The sequence below is a fragment of the Gavia stellata genome, chromosome 11 (genome assembly GCF_030936135.1).
Source record: "Gavia stellata isolate bGavSte3 chromosome 11, bGavSte3.hap2, whole genome shotgun sequence".
Taxonomy (NCBI): Eukaryota; Metazoa; Chordata; class Aves; order Gaviiformes; family Gaviidae; genus Gavia; species Gavia stellata.
Genome location: NC_082604.1, coordinates 24,903,440 through 24,917,166, shown reverse-complemented (window position 1 = coordinate 24,917,166; position 13,727 = coordinate 24,903,440). Strand labels below are relative to the sequence as shown.

Genomic DNA, 13,727 nt, shown 5'->3' with positions numbered 1-13,727 from the left:
GCTGAGGCCTTTCAACATTCAAATTCACTTCCCTCTTTCACCACTCCTCCTCAGGCTAGTGGTTGAAGAGAGAGGGGGAGAAGGGCCACCTCAAGCTGGCTGAAAACACCAGTAGGACGGGCTCAAAAAGACTGGTTGTGAAATCAAACAAAGTGGAGCAGATACAGGATCCTAAGAGCTAGCTGTATCCCTGGCTTGGCTTTGTTCATGGCAGGCCAAACTGAGGATGCCAAAGCCATTCACCAACAACTGCTTGAGGCACACCGCAGCATATCGTTTCAGCTCAACGTTTCAGGTAGGAAGGTACTATACATATAGAGCCTTATTTCTTTGAGTGCTAGAAAGCTTGTATTTGCCTTACTTCCCTGTATTTGAGTCTAAATTCTTCATGGAGTTGCACTGGGATAAATTCAGCATAGATCCACCAATCTGTAACATTGCAAAAACAGGACAGGAGACAGCCTCTGGTGATAATTTTTCTGCTTGCACTCGGTGGTCGGAAAGGAATGCTCCAGCAGGAGATGCCTAGGGACCGTGCATCCTCATCCTGCACCTTCTGCCCATAGGCGTAGCTCTTCATTTCCAGCTGCTGTGAGGAGGGAAGGGTGTATCATGTACTGCTTGGCTGACACTTCATCCAACTGCTTCTCATACAGTTTTAAAAGCAAACCTAGTTTGAACAAAATTCTTTATTATGCTATTTTTACCAGAAAGTCTTTATCAAACATTTTCCAATACCCAAAGCGGTTATGGTTACGATGCAACTTCTTAGTGGTTTTAATGTAAGATCTACTGTTCAGCATTTAGCATGGAGATTATCGCTAGGGTTACGTTTTCTTTTAAATTAGGCAACTCTCGCTAGGAACGACAGTCTGTTCTGTGAAAGAGTCTCCACCTACTTGCCAGCACAGCTATGTGATAGATGTATTGACTTCTAAATACAGAAGAGCCAGAGAGATCAATACTCTTAGGGACCTTTAGAGAAAAGAGAGGTGATATTTAACTCCAGAGGCTTCCTCAGGCTACCAAGGTATTTTGTCTAATGAGAAGGGTTGACTGATTTGATTCTTAGCCTCTCTGATCAATCACTCTCCATCAAATCAGAATAATACAGTAGATCTTTACCTGCTTTACCGCTGTGCTCTAAGGGTATATAAGCTGGCGTTTGCAACACACTTAAATGTTAAGACCTGGGACACTGACTTCTAACAAACTTTTACAAGTCGTAGGAACTTAACTGTTGAGCATGGGTTATTACTGATTCTGATCAAACACTTCAAAGGGAGTTAGAGGAGAGTGGTATGAAATGGTCCAAGGCTCTGCTGTACGCCAACACAGCACTGTAGCTTTCTCACTTAGAGCATAAGGAGAAGAACAAAACAATCCTATCAGTGTAAATGAACGGAGCCTGAAGCAGCTGCTGAATGTTTTCAATAGACTTCCTGGTAATGGCTGGTACAATTTCATTAGGGCTTCTCATTTTATTTAATAAAACATTGGATGATTTTATTCCTAATACAGCAACAGGTGCAGGAAAACAAAAGGCACATTTCCTGATTGTGTCCACAAAAAGCCCATTACTAACTGGCTGACACAGTAGGCATTCGTTTTGCCATGTGTATTTTTTTTATGTGAAAATAATGATCACTCAGAAAAATAATTGTTTTATGATAAAAGACTTTTGAGAGAGGAATTGGTTTAGAGTTAGTAATAGCACTATGCAAACGGTTTCAGTGCAAGTTCAAGTAAAGAGAGAGCGAACAGTACTCGGTAAACACTGATCATGCTTTAGATAGATACAGATCAAAGTGTTCTCTACAGGTGGTAACCACCATTAATCCTCATCATGTAAAACAGAAACCAAACACAAAAAAGGCTATGCTTATGATCCCGGAGAGTACTCTGTAGCTGGGATCCAGTAAAGGATGTAGGTGCTCACAAGACACTCTTGCAGTTCACCTTTACTAGTCAATAAATGAAACACAGAGAAGAGTCCTGAGTGACTCTCACTAGCTTTAACAGTAAATTCTCATTTTCTCTTTCTGGTATGTAAGTCTTCAACCAATAATTAAGAAAGGCTGTTTGTTGGGAATGAGAAGATGTAGTTTTGAATTGTTCAGACTGAGGGAGGGATTGACATGACATTTCCCCCCTTTTTAGCCTCCTTTTAAATGGAAGTGCCACCATAGAATTTGTTTTAAATGGAAGTCTACTGGGAAGTGGTAATATACTAAAAGGTTACAGAAGATTACTAGCTCTGTTTTGGTTTTTGTGAGCAACGTAACGAGAGTAGGATCACACCTTGCACTCCATGTTGGCTTCAGTCTTAACATTTCTAGTTTCTTGTCACAGTGACCAGCAAGCCATGAATTGGGTTTTATAAATTACTGGTTCATGTAATGTAGTTTTCAGAGCCTTGCACTTCCCATCTTCCTTCTAGTTCCCTGAAAAATTCTTTGTGTCCAAGACACGCAAAAAAAGAAAGACTGCAGCATCATCATGAGCACCGGGAAAGGTTACACCTTGCACAGTGACAGCATGCTGCAGTTACACAAATCAAAGAAACACTACTTCTGAAAAATGCATACAGGCTGGCATCAACTATGTACTACATTTACTAGATTTTCACTGAATAAGCAGAGTTAGAATTCTATAACAAGATGCCTTCAAATTAAAATGACTATGGTAATATTTACAGTTTCTTCTCAACTAGAACTTCCTAAGAACAAACCTGTTACTTTTAAGAGGAGCACCTTGAATGATTCAAATCAAGATCCAAATGCACATTGTCTGTGCTTTTAGAAGATTCCTGAAAAGTAAATGAAAACATCTGGTAAATGGGACACTGGTCAAGTATTTTCTTCTTTAAAAAATGAAGTTAGTTAAATATTTTATTAGTTAAATATTTTATTAAAAAGTTAAAATCTTCATAAACACCATACTGTCTTTCTGAGACATGCAGCCTTTCAGGAACAGCAACTCCACAACTGCTTGCTCGTCAGCCATTGCAAAACTCTGGTTGCTAATCCTGTGCTGACAAGGCATAAAATCTAATAGGGCATTAAACATGCTCAGCCAGGCAACACCCAGTTAAAGGCATATCCAGGAAAAAGAAAAGGATACAGGAAAGGCTGTATCAGATTGGCACTCATCTCCACGTACAAATACATTCCAGAGAGTACATTCTGCTCTCACTGCGGTCTACTGCCAGCTCTGCTCATGGCTGTTATGTCCGTTCATATCCAAATGGAGTCCCAGCCCGACTCCTTGCTGCTCAGGACATTGCTTTTCATAATAACTTTTCCAGGAGTTCACTTTGCAGAGTATAGCTTTCCCCACGCATGGCATCAAAATGCATAAACATGCATTTGATCTCCCTGTCTTGCTCCAACATGGTTTGAAGTGTCCAAGATGTCAACATAAGATTTCTTGAAATACACAAAGGTCAGGCTGAAATTTATTCCTTCTGCTCAACTGAATAAAGGGGCAGATGAGAACTAGCTTCTGAAGCACAACACGTCTCAGACAGGAAGAACCGGGGAAAAGTAAAAATGCAGTGCTAACTACGTAGGAAGCATACCCTATACTCCTTCACGTAATGATAAAGAAGTTGTATTCATTATCTACACCTGCCCCTGTCTGAAGGAAACCTCCTGGCCTGAAATCAAGCAGCACTGAGGGTGAAGCAGAAGCAACATGCAGAAATTCCACTATTCCCCGCTGGTCTTTCTAAGTGACTTCAGAAGCCGCAGTGAACCGTGGGGCTGCAGCACTGAGCTCCATCACAGAAGGGAGGAGAGGGTAGAGACCAATCCCTGTTCTGCGAGGACACGAACTTTGTTCAGTCACTGTCTCTTTCAGAAACTGATCAAGTTAGATTTGAAATTAGAGGAGTTTTTCTTCTTGTTCCTTTCCCCTTTGTCCTCAAACCCTACCCTTACAGTTAAGTTCAACAACAGAACCCGAAATACGAGTAACCAGCAGCAGGAAACCGTCTTGAAGAAGGAAGGAAGCATCTATGCAAATATCTTGTGACTACAGGGGACATAGAACCACAACCGCTCATCTGAAGAATACACAAACAGCTTTTGCAAGAGATCTGCTGTATCCTTTCATGTACCCTCCTCCTGGAGGAGGCAATCTTCTTATTTCACACACAGCTGCCTGCATGCAAATATAAATCGATTTCTTAAACCCTTCTATAGCTGCACATGAATATAAATGCAGCCTCTTTAATCAAGCAGGATGGGCTCAAGCCATTATTTACAGAGTACAAAATTTGTCAGGTACCTGCAAGTTTTCCAGGGAAGCTGCAAACTCAGCCGATGCTAAAGAAGAGCCTGCCCTTATTCAAGAGTGAGTGCAAGCAGCTCCTAACACAGCCAGGAGGACCTGCCGATGCTAAGCAATATGTTTGATTTCAAGGGCATCCCATATTGCATTATCGTTTCTCTGAAAAACAGGAAGATGAGATGTAGCATCCAGGAGCCAAAAACAATCTCTTGAGAGTAATCAGTGAGTAATCAGCAAGCTTTCAAACAAGCACCACAGAGGGCCTTGGTGGAGTGAAAGGGAAGCCAAGAAGTAGTCCCAGCATTAACCCAGGATGTAACTTGGGCAGCACTGTGCTCCTGCGGGCCACGCTGAGGAGCCCGCTCGGAAGGCTGACTGAGCACGGGGCTGACATACTGTGCTACATACTCTGGAGGTCACACACTCATTAGGATTTTTATCAGCAGAAAAAAAAAAAATCTTTAAACCATGCCCTTCCCCTCCTGGCTGCTCATTTCCACCGTCCAGGCATCTCCCCACAGAGGCTAGTACTGTAGTTTCTGCAGTCATAAAGAAAGCCATGATCAGAACCAAACAAAACCATCAGAAAGCTACCATCCAAACAAGTCACTAACTACCACTGGGAAAATCACTTTTGCTGCTTTACTGTGGATTAGAACTAAGATGAAACCTAGCTACTGTTGAGGGCATCACCATTCAGATACTTGTGAGTGGGACCGCGCTGCGGACTGGGTGCTCAGAGTATAAATACCCATCTCAGGTGTCAACGTCTTCTTATCATATTGCAATTTGTGCAACAGTCCTAGTAAGTACTGTTTGGATAAGTAAATATTGCCAGTGTGAATGCTGCTTGAGATTACTTTAAGCTCTCACTTTTTTTCAGACTATAATATTGATCATCTTGGTTTTCCACAAAAAAAACCCAACTTTTTTTTTTCCTGAAGTTATTTAACGCTTGAGATGAACCAGGGAAAAAGAAAAAAGAAAAAAAAAGCTCTAGTTACATCTGAATTTAATTCCAGAGAGTGAGTTGCTTTCAGAAGAGGTCCTACCAGCCACTGGATACTTTTGTACACACAGATCACACACAGATAGAGCAAATATGGATTTGCAATCTACCTTGCAAGAAAAACAATAAAAAATGTTTCCCTCCCAATGGACACTAGACATGCTAAAAATGTAGCTGCTCTATCTATGATCAATGATGGAGCTTTAGACCCAACAACAGACAGGTTAAATTGAGTGACATACAACAAATCCAAAAAGCTCCCAAAGGTTTAGCTCTCCTCATTAGGTCCTAGAAATCAGGTGCTCTGCCTAAATTTCTCAGGCAGCCCAATCTGCAGGAAGCATCTAAAAGATGACATTTATTCCTGCCAGTGCCTGATTTTTGAGAAAAGCAGGATGTTAGACAGTATCTTTTCCCAGGTCGCCTAGAGACTCACACTAGCAACTCCTGCTCGGTAAACTAGTTTGGATGAGCATCCCGTGGAGGCAGAGGAGTGGCAGTACTGGGCTCTGGACTGTTCAGCACAGGGCAAGTGCTGCAGCATCGAGCTTACAGGTTTCCAAGCCTCTCGTTAGATTTAGCTCTCAATTACCAAAAACATAAAGGGAAAAAATAAAGATGTGATAGTGTTACAGCTACATTGCCTACATGCAGCAATCAGGAAACCACTGCCAATTAACTTGAGAAGCACAGCTCAGGTGCCTCAGCAAGCCATTCCTGTGGTGGGATGTGCTCCTATCCTACCTGTGTTGGTAGATGGGAATTAGAACAACAAATGGAAAACTAAATTAGTACTTTGATCTGGAAGAGGCCAAAAGCTGCTACTGTGAATTTTTAAATTCTATTAAGTAGATTGCTACAGGATGGCCAAGCTAAAAAGCCAACCCATTTAGAAGGTTTTATATATTCTTTCAGGATTATCTACTTTAATTCATCATTATCTTAAAACAATTAATGGGTATGCCCTAACCTCTCTCCTAAACTTTTCTTAATTGTTAAGAATCTCTGAGGAAGATAGAATTGAGAGCGCCATTTGTAAAAAATCTTTTTGCCAAGATAACAGTCACAGTAAAATATTCCTTAATATTTACCGTATAGCCCTTTATCATTACCAGAATGTAGTTGCCAATTAAATATTAAGTTCCCCTGTGGAAAAGAATAAAGTATTGAGGGATTTGTACAATTTTGTGTTGTATTTCAAAACCAGAAGTGTTCTATAAAACCACTACATGATGTTGTGGCACACGATCTGAACTGCATTGCAAATGCACCATTGTCTGACTTCTGCAGTATTCAGCTTTATTTGATGGCTTAATCCATGATAAAAGTAGCGATACGCTGCAAAAAGGTGATTTGTCGCGTATTTAGAGGCATACTGCGTTCAGGACGGGAAGGGTAAAGTGGAAGCCCACAAATCCAGGGCATTTCACGCGCGATCATGCCCAAGGTAACCCACGCACTTCCCCAAGGAGGGCTCCCTGGACGGGGAGCGGAGATCGGCGCCGAGAGCTCTTCCAGCTATGAGACCTGGAAAGAAACAGGAATCAGTTCTTCCACAGCGCGCTGGGTACTGTCAGGGCCATGTGCGGAGGGGATCGGCGTCCCCGCCCGTTGTCACTAACCCTGCGCGGGTGAACGCGGTGACAATCCACCACAGGGCCGAGCCGTGGGTGGGTAAAGCGGCGGTGTGTGTGCGCAGGGCTGACCAAGCGTCTTGCGGTCGCTGCCATGCAACACACCTCTGCGAACAAGTACTGAGGGCGCGGGCTCTCACCAACACCCGCTGAAGCGCCCCGCCATCGCCCCGCTGCCTTTTTTCCACCCACCTCACACATTTAGAACATAAACATGTTTATCTGCCGCGTGTATCATTTCAGCGGCCCCACGAGGGCCGCGCTGCTCTGCCCTCACCGCTCAGGTAACGACCGCCGCTCGCCTCCCGCGCCCGGAGCCCTTTCACTTCCCTCAGTCACAGCGGGCGCCTGTGGAGGGAGGGAGGAAACACAACAGATTTCACCCTTTTCCTCAAAGCGGTTATTTTTCCCTCAGCGTGAGCCCCGCGCCGCCGCGGCCCGCCCGCCCGCTGTGAGGAAGGGCCCGGCCCGGCAGGGACTGGGCGCTGAGGCGCCCCGGGGCCGGCGGGAAACTGGCGGGCGCCACGGCGCCTCCTCAGCGGGCGCCGAGCGGCCGGACCGGCTCGGCTCGGTGCGGGGCGGGCAGGGCAGGGCAGGCCCGGCCCCACCCGACCCGCGCGGCGAGCCGAGCCCTTCCCTTCCCCACCCCGCCCGGGTCCCCGTGCCATGGGGAGGGGCGGAGATGGCCGCCGCCTGAGGTGGCCGCGGCGGCGCGGGAGGCCGGGGAAGGTCTCCGCAGCACACGCCGAGGAGCAGCGCGGAGGGGCGGCGGCCGTAGCAGGTGGGTTCCTGGGCGAGGAGGGGTCGGCCCGGGCGGGAACCCCACCGCCGGAGCCGCTCCCAGCCCGGCCGCCCCCTCAGAGCCCGCCCGCCCGCCCGCCGCCTCCCTCAGCCCGGCGCGGGGCGGGGGCCGCGGCCCGGCGGCGCAGAACAGAAGCGCGCCCGAGGCGGGGAGGGCCGAGGGCTGCCCGGGGAGCCCAGCGGGGAGCCCCTCGGGGAGGAGGCGGGTGGAGGCGCCGGCAGCCCTCGGCTGCTGGCAGAAGGGTGTCGGGGAGAGCCTGTGCGCCGGGACAGCAGGCACAGCCCTCTCTCTGCCCGCAGGATGAGCGCGGTTCCGGCAGCGGCATTAACAACGCCTCTGCTGCTCTGCCCGGGTCTTCGCACAGCAGAGGAAAGGCCTGAACTGTGTGCAGGTGATTTTGCATTATAATACACAAATGGATTCGAGTGATTGCTTATATAGTACGACCCTGTTTTGCGTGCAGGTTTCCTCCTTTCTGCGTACCCAAGTGCAGCATCCAGTATATGAAGACAAGAGGCACACGGAAGGCTATTTTAACTTGTACCGTAAAATGTATTCGGTTTTAGAGGATGAAATGTGCTTCTGCGGATGAAGAGTGAAGCGGCAAGCCCAGGTAGGCTTGTAACCGAGTTCAGTGGATACATCTCAAGTTGTACTGCCAAGTACTTGGAGTTGTTCTTACTCTGCTTTTCAGGAGACACTAATTCGAATGTTCACTAGCTCTGGCAAGCTGGTGATAAAATGTAGGTGTCTATTTAAATCCAAGTGAATAGCTGCTAACAGAGGTCCTAAGAAGCAATTCCATTTTACAGCTGCCTTGGCTTCTCAGCTTTTCTCTGCCGTCGCTGACAATGCTGACACCGTCCTGCTTCTTTAGGAAAGAGAAAAAAAAGCATGTAGAGCTTTGTCTAATATGTCTTGCTGACATACACGAAGCCATCCCGTGTTCGCTTTCCTTAGGAATTAACACACGGAGAAGAGTTATCATAAGGAAACTCAGGGAAGTCCAAGGGGAAGAACAGCTGTTCTGAGGTGTCTATCATTGTAGTTCTTACATTGCTAAAGGATGAACAAAAAAGCCCAATCAACTAATGATGCGTGTGTGCTTTGGACTGCCTCAGAGTTCCAGGATTTTAGCACCGAAACAGGATGAGTTGGGTTGATGCTTTTTCTGCTTTCAGGATATTTCTGCAGTCTCAATTCCATATAGATGCTATCAGCATAATGAACTGTCAGGCCATACTGTAACATCTCCTGTGTCTTGTATGATTTCTGTCCTACGTGGTTGCCTAAATTCTTCCAAATATGTAGGAGCTCTGAAACATCCATCCCTCTGCCTAGGGGGACAGAAAGACCCCCGTGCTTTCTAAAGGAACACAGTCAACCTTATTTCCTAAGCCTTTCCTTAGGACAGTAGCTAGAAAAGTAACTTAGGTCTACGTTGACCTTTTAAGTCTCAAAAATGTAATTTGGAGAATATAAAATTTAGGTACTTCTTGGCCATTTAATGATGTGTTAGTGAAGCTATTTACTTAATTAAGGAGCCTGGAAAATTCAGATGTAAATTTGGTAGTTGCTGTGATGGAGAGTTAACTAATTGGTAGAGGTACCCCAGAAATATATTTTCACAAAGCTTTTTTTTTTTTTTTTCTTTTCAGCTATGAAGCACTGTGCCCTGTGATATTTATTTTGCTGGTTCTCACCATTGGAGGATGGCTGCCATACTCTGTGAAAATTGTTCTGGTCAGTACCACTACACCCAGGTCAACCAACCTCTTGAAATCAGCTGTATGTTACTCCTGACTATGCTGGGAAAAGTGTTCCTTGACTTCTTCATGTTGCAAGTTAAGCAAAAAAATGTGAAAGTTAGTTTTATGGGATACTTTTGTGTTTCACTGGCACTTCTCGATTTCATGCTGCTGATGAGTATATCTTTCATTTTCTATTTTGAGGACTTTGCACTCTGGGGTGCGCGATTTACGAAGTACCACATTTGCCTGTTCACTCAGATAATTTCTCTTACCTACGGTATTTTGCATTACCCAGTGTATCTTGTGGCTGCTCTGGATTATTACACAACTATAGCCCAAACCTCTCAATTTCCTAAAAGAGGTCAAAGATTACTTTACGTACTTGCTGTGGTTGTTATATGGATGTCAGGGTTTTTTTGTATCTTGAAAGTTCCCACTATCTATGAAGAACTAGAAATTCAGAACCATTTTTCTCCATATCAGTGTCCTCTCTATGCCAGCGTGCAGAGCTACTCAGCCTCATGTGCCATGGTGCTGCTCATAGGCACGGCTCTCCTGGCTTGTCGGAAGGAAGTTACAACCATGCTGCTGTCTGTCAGGGTAGTTTCCTTTGCCAGTCAGCCTGTTCTGATGTTCTCCTACGTGTCCAACAACAACAGCACTTGCTTCAAGTGGCAGCTCCTGACCAGGCTCCTCGTCTGTTTTCTTGGCACGTGGGCACCTTTTGTTGTTCTTCAAATTATCATTTTGTTTCTTGGTGCTCGGATTCCAGCCTACATGGAGATGAACGTCCCCTGGCTGTACTTCATCAACAGCTTTCTCATCGCAGTAGCATACTGGTGTCGATGTCACGATGTTGAATTGACAGAGGAGATGTGGTTTACAGATCCATTTGTCAGCTGGAAATTCTGCTTTATGCCATTTAACAATGAAAACACAGAGCCAGCTGATAAGCCAGGCACAGTAATTGTAATCTGTTAATGAGCTGCTGGCTGAAAAGACTGCACATCAGTGCTGTGCAACAGAAGCATGTACTCCGACATTCTGTGACCGTGTCCTTACAGATAATACAAGGAAACATCTCCAGAGCTTCGACCTGCAGAAAAAAGTCCAGCATCCACCAATATCATAATGAATATCGCGCCAGAGTGTGGGACACCGTGCACTTCCAGCCTGGGTTCCCTTCCAGTGGGCAGTAAGCACCTGCCAGTTCAGAGAATTTAACTTGAAAGTACAGGTTTAAGAAAAGACCGCTACTTGCAAGAAACAAGTTTTCAGTTAATCCTTATGTTTATTACTAGAATTTTACCCTTGCGTTAAATGGAACGATCTCAGGTTTTATAGTACAAAATGCAATAAAGTCTTCTTCAAAGCTGGAGCCCTTTAATCAGTTAGGTACAGATGTTAACCTACTGTCAAAGGTTCAAACAACTTCTGTGATTTTCTGAAGTGTATTTTCTCACTAAAGTGTGACTTTTTGTCAGTTTGATTTAAGTTAAGGGTTGTTGTTTAACAAGAAAGAAATTGTTTTAGTTGATGTAAAGCTACAACTCCTACAGAAATACGAACATTGTTTACATGGTACAAAAACAGTGCAAGATGTGTGACTCACAAGGTGGTGACCTTTCATTATTTCTTTGCTACTGCTCCTCTAATGTGTATATATAGACATGAAAAATTAAATAATTACAGTCAGAGCAATAAGCAACAAGGGCAGCCGCTATACATAAGCCATTCTTCAACCTTAGGCATGTATTTAAGTTAAAATATAATTTATTTTGAAGCCAAAATTACTTTAGAGTTAAAATAGTTAAATCTGAAGTGGGACTGCTTTGGTAGGGGAAGAATTAGTTAGGCTTCCAGCAAAAATATTCTCTTAATTTTAAAATTCTTACAGTTTTATGAAGGTCTTGATTTAATTTTGTAGAAGAGAAATAAATGATACACAACCAAAGCAGACAAATGGAAGTAGCATTTATTTCTGAAGCACTGAACTCACAATACAATGTTGTATTGAAATAGAAACCATGTAAGTAAGTGATGCTATGGGTTGGTTAATCATTCACCAAGACCCACAGGGAACAATGATATCACACAAGAATACTCAGTAAGAAAAATCTGCAGATAACAAAAGGTGCAATTACAAGCAAGTTTAAGCAGCATAGTATAAGGTGCTTTGTTTCAGCATTTGTATGATGGATTTACCCATTAACAGACAGATTAAAGAAATTTCACTTCTACAGATCATAACAAACGAGAGAATCTAAAATTAATTCACATGCTACTTGGTAATAGGAAAGTGCTTTTAAAAAATGATTCACAAAGTGAAGATCATATTTTTACATAGTTCACTGTGTGCTCTTCAACTGTAAAATTTAAATTTTGGGGTTATAATTTACATTATTATATATCAATTATAGACATAGATTTAATCCAGAATTTAATGCTACGTGGGCTAAAGTTTCTTATAAAAGAATATTCCAGTATATCACTCCATAAGAATACACAATCACATCTCAATCATATATTACTCTTACGTTTCTGCAATATATCAAAGTCCAATTCTCATTCTGATTTATTACTTCACCCCACATAGTGCTTCTTTCACCCACACTCTGTGGTAAATTTCTTTGAGGTTTCAGTGATGTAATCCAAGGGACACGAGTAGAAAATGGTTTGGGGAAAATCTGTTAAAAAGTCCATCAAAAGGACAGTAAATGATCAAAAATTGAATTGTAGAACTAGTGCAATAAGAGGAGGCAATGCTTAGCAACATGGTTTGAAGTGTTTGGCACAACAAATTATTTCATCCTTTATGCTGGAAAATGTGTTTGGAGGAAATTCTATTTCCATGTTAAAGTAGGAAAGCACGTACAATGTTAACTTGAAAAACAACCTTAAGGAATCACTCCCTGCTCTCTTAAATTGTAACTGCTGTTACTTAGTGCTTGAGATGCTATAGGATAAAGCACGTCTAACCACATTTTTTTGACACAGCTTTTCTTTAGGTTTTATATAAACTGGAAACCCACTGAAATGGGGTTGACAAAATATTTACAAAACCTAATTCCATTTAAAACCCAGCAAATATCTCAAATATAGTAATGCACCAGGCATTTCAGAAGATGATGAAATAAGTAATCCCTACAGACTCAGCAGGCAAGGGAAAATTCCTCATTTAAAATGCATTTAACACCAGATGAAGGCAAAGTTATTTTCAAGAACATACATTTCGGATGCTTCTGGTCTGTGTGGTTGGTCTCGCCCTTCCGATTCATTAACGTATACAGAACTGGAACTGCAAGAAGTTGGGTAAGGCTGCTGATGTATTTTATTTATCAGTGTGGTTCAGCTTCTCAACCCGCAATTAAAGTTTACACAACCCCATCTATCCTGACATGGCAGAATTCCTGCAGTTGCTGTGTGCTTCTAAAGCCATTTTATGTTTTTTAATTTTTTTTTTTTTTAAGAGGGAAGCCACAACATGCAGCCAAAGGAAATACTAATTTACTGATATTACATCACTGTATTACTATCAAATTCGTTCTTCCATACTCTGGGGAAAAGTGCCAAAGAGCATCAGCCTTTAGGCTGTTGCTACACCCACGGAGTAGGTAACAGTGGCATTACAGGTCTGCACGCAGCACCCAGCTGTGCCATCTGAGCCTGCTAAGGAACTGTTTTAAACTACATTAATAGAAGCTCTTTTTGTAAGCCTACTTTTATCCTGGACTTTTTATGGAGGGAGATACCAGTTGTGAAGTGATCTTTATCCTACTGCTCTCCTGACGACTATGTCTTTTCCTCGGTGTGTTTTCTTTTGTCTGGTGCTTCTGGGAAGTCCAAACACTGAACCTTGAGTCCAGCCATATAACCATAAACCACTACTCCGCAGAACAGGATTACTGTTTCACTGCCAGACAGAAGGAGGAGAGAAGCTATGCTAGGAAGCCAGTAATAGCTGAAATAATAAGAACTACAACCACTGCTGTATCTCCTCTGTACATTATTTGTTGTGCTGTGCCAGCAACTAATGGCCTTATACCATTCAAATACTTTACAGTCTTTAATTCTTATAGGATTATTTGATATTAATGGTAACAGCGGCTAGTGTTAACCCTTCATGAGAAACTTCGACTTTCCTCATATAAAGAATCCCTTAAAAATCAACATTGACTTTAATGAGATATTCTACGCGTTTTCAACTCTAAAATGGAAGTATTTGGCACTTGTTAATA

The 13,727-nt window shown here is 43.3% G+C and overlaps 1 protein-coding gene across 1 annotated transcript; it reads left to right on the top strand.

Moving 5' to 3' along the window:
- The first annotated feature begins 9,450 nt into the window (after positions 1–9,450).
- GPR160 (G protein-coupled receptor 160) lies at positions 9,451–10,470 on the top strand. Its single transcript, XM_009806870.1, has one exon. The coding sequence runs from the start codon at positions 9,451–9,453 to the stop codon at positions 10,468–10,470; it is 1,020 nt and encodes a 339-aa protein (XP_009805172.1).
- Positions 10,471–13,727: the final 3,257 nt, after the last annotated feature.

Bases quoted from the DNA above. Each gene is read 5' to 3' on its own strand.
- GPR160 (XM_009806870.1), top strand. From the start codon at position 9,451: ATGGCTGCCATACTCTGTGAAAATTGTTCTGGTCAGTACCACTACACC.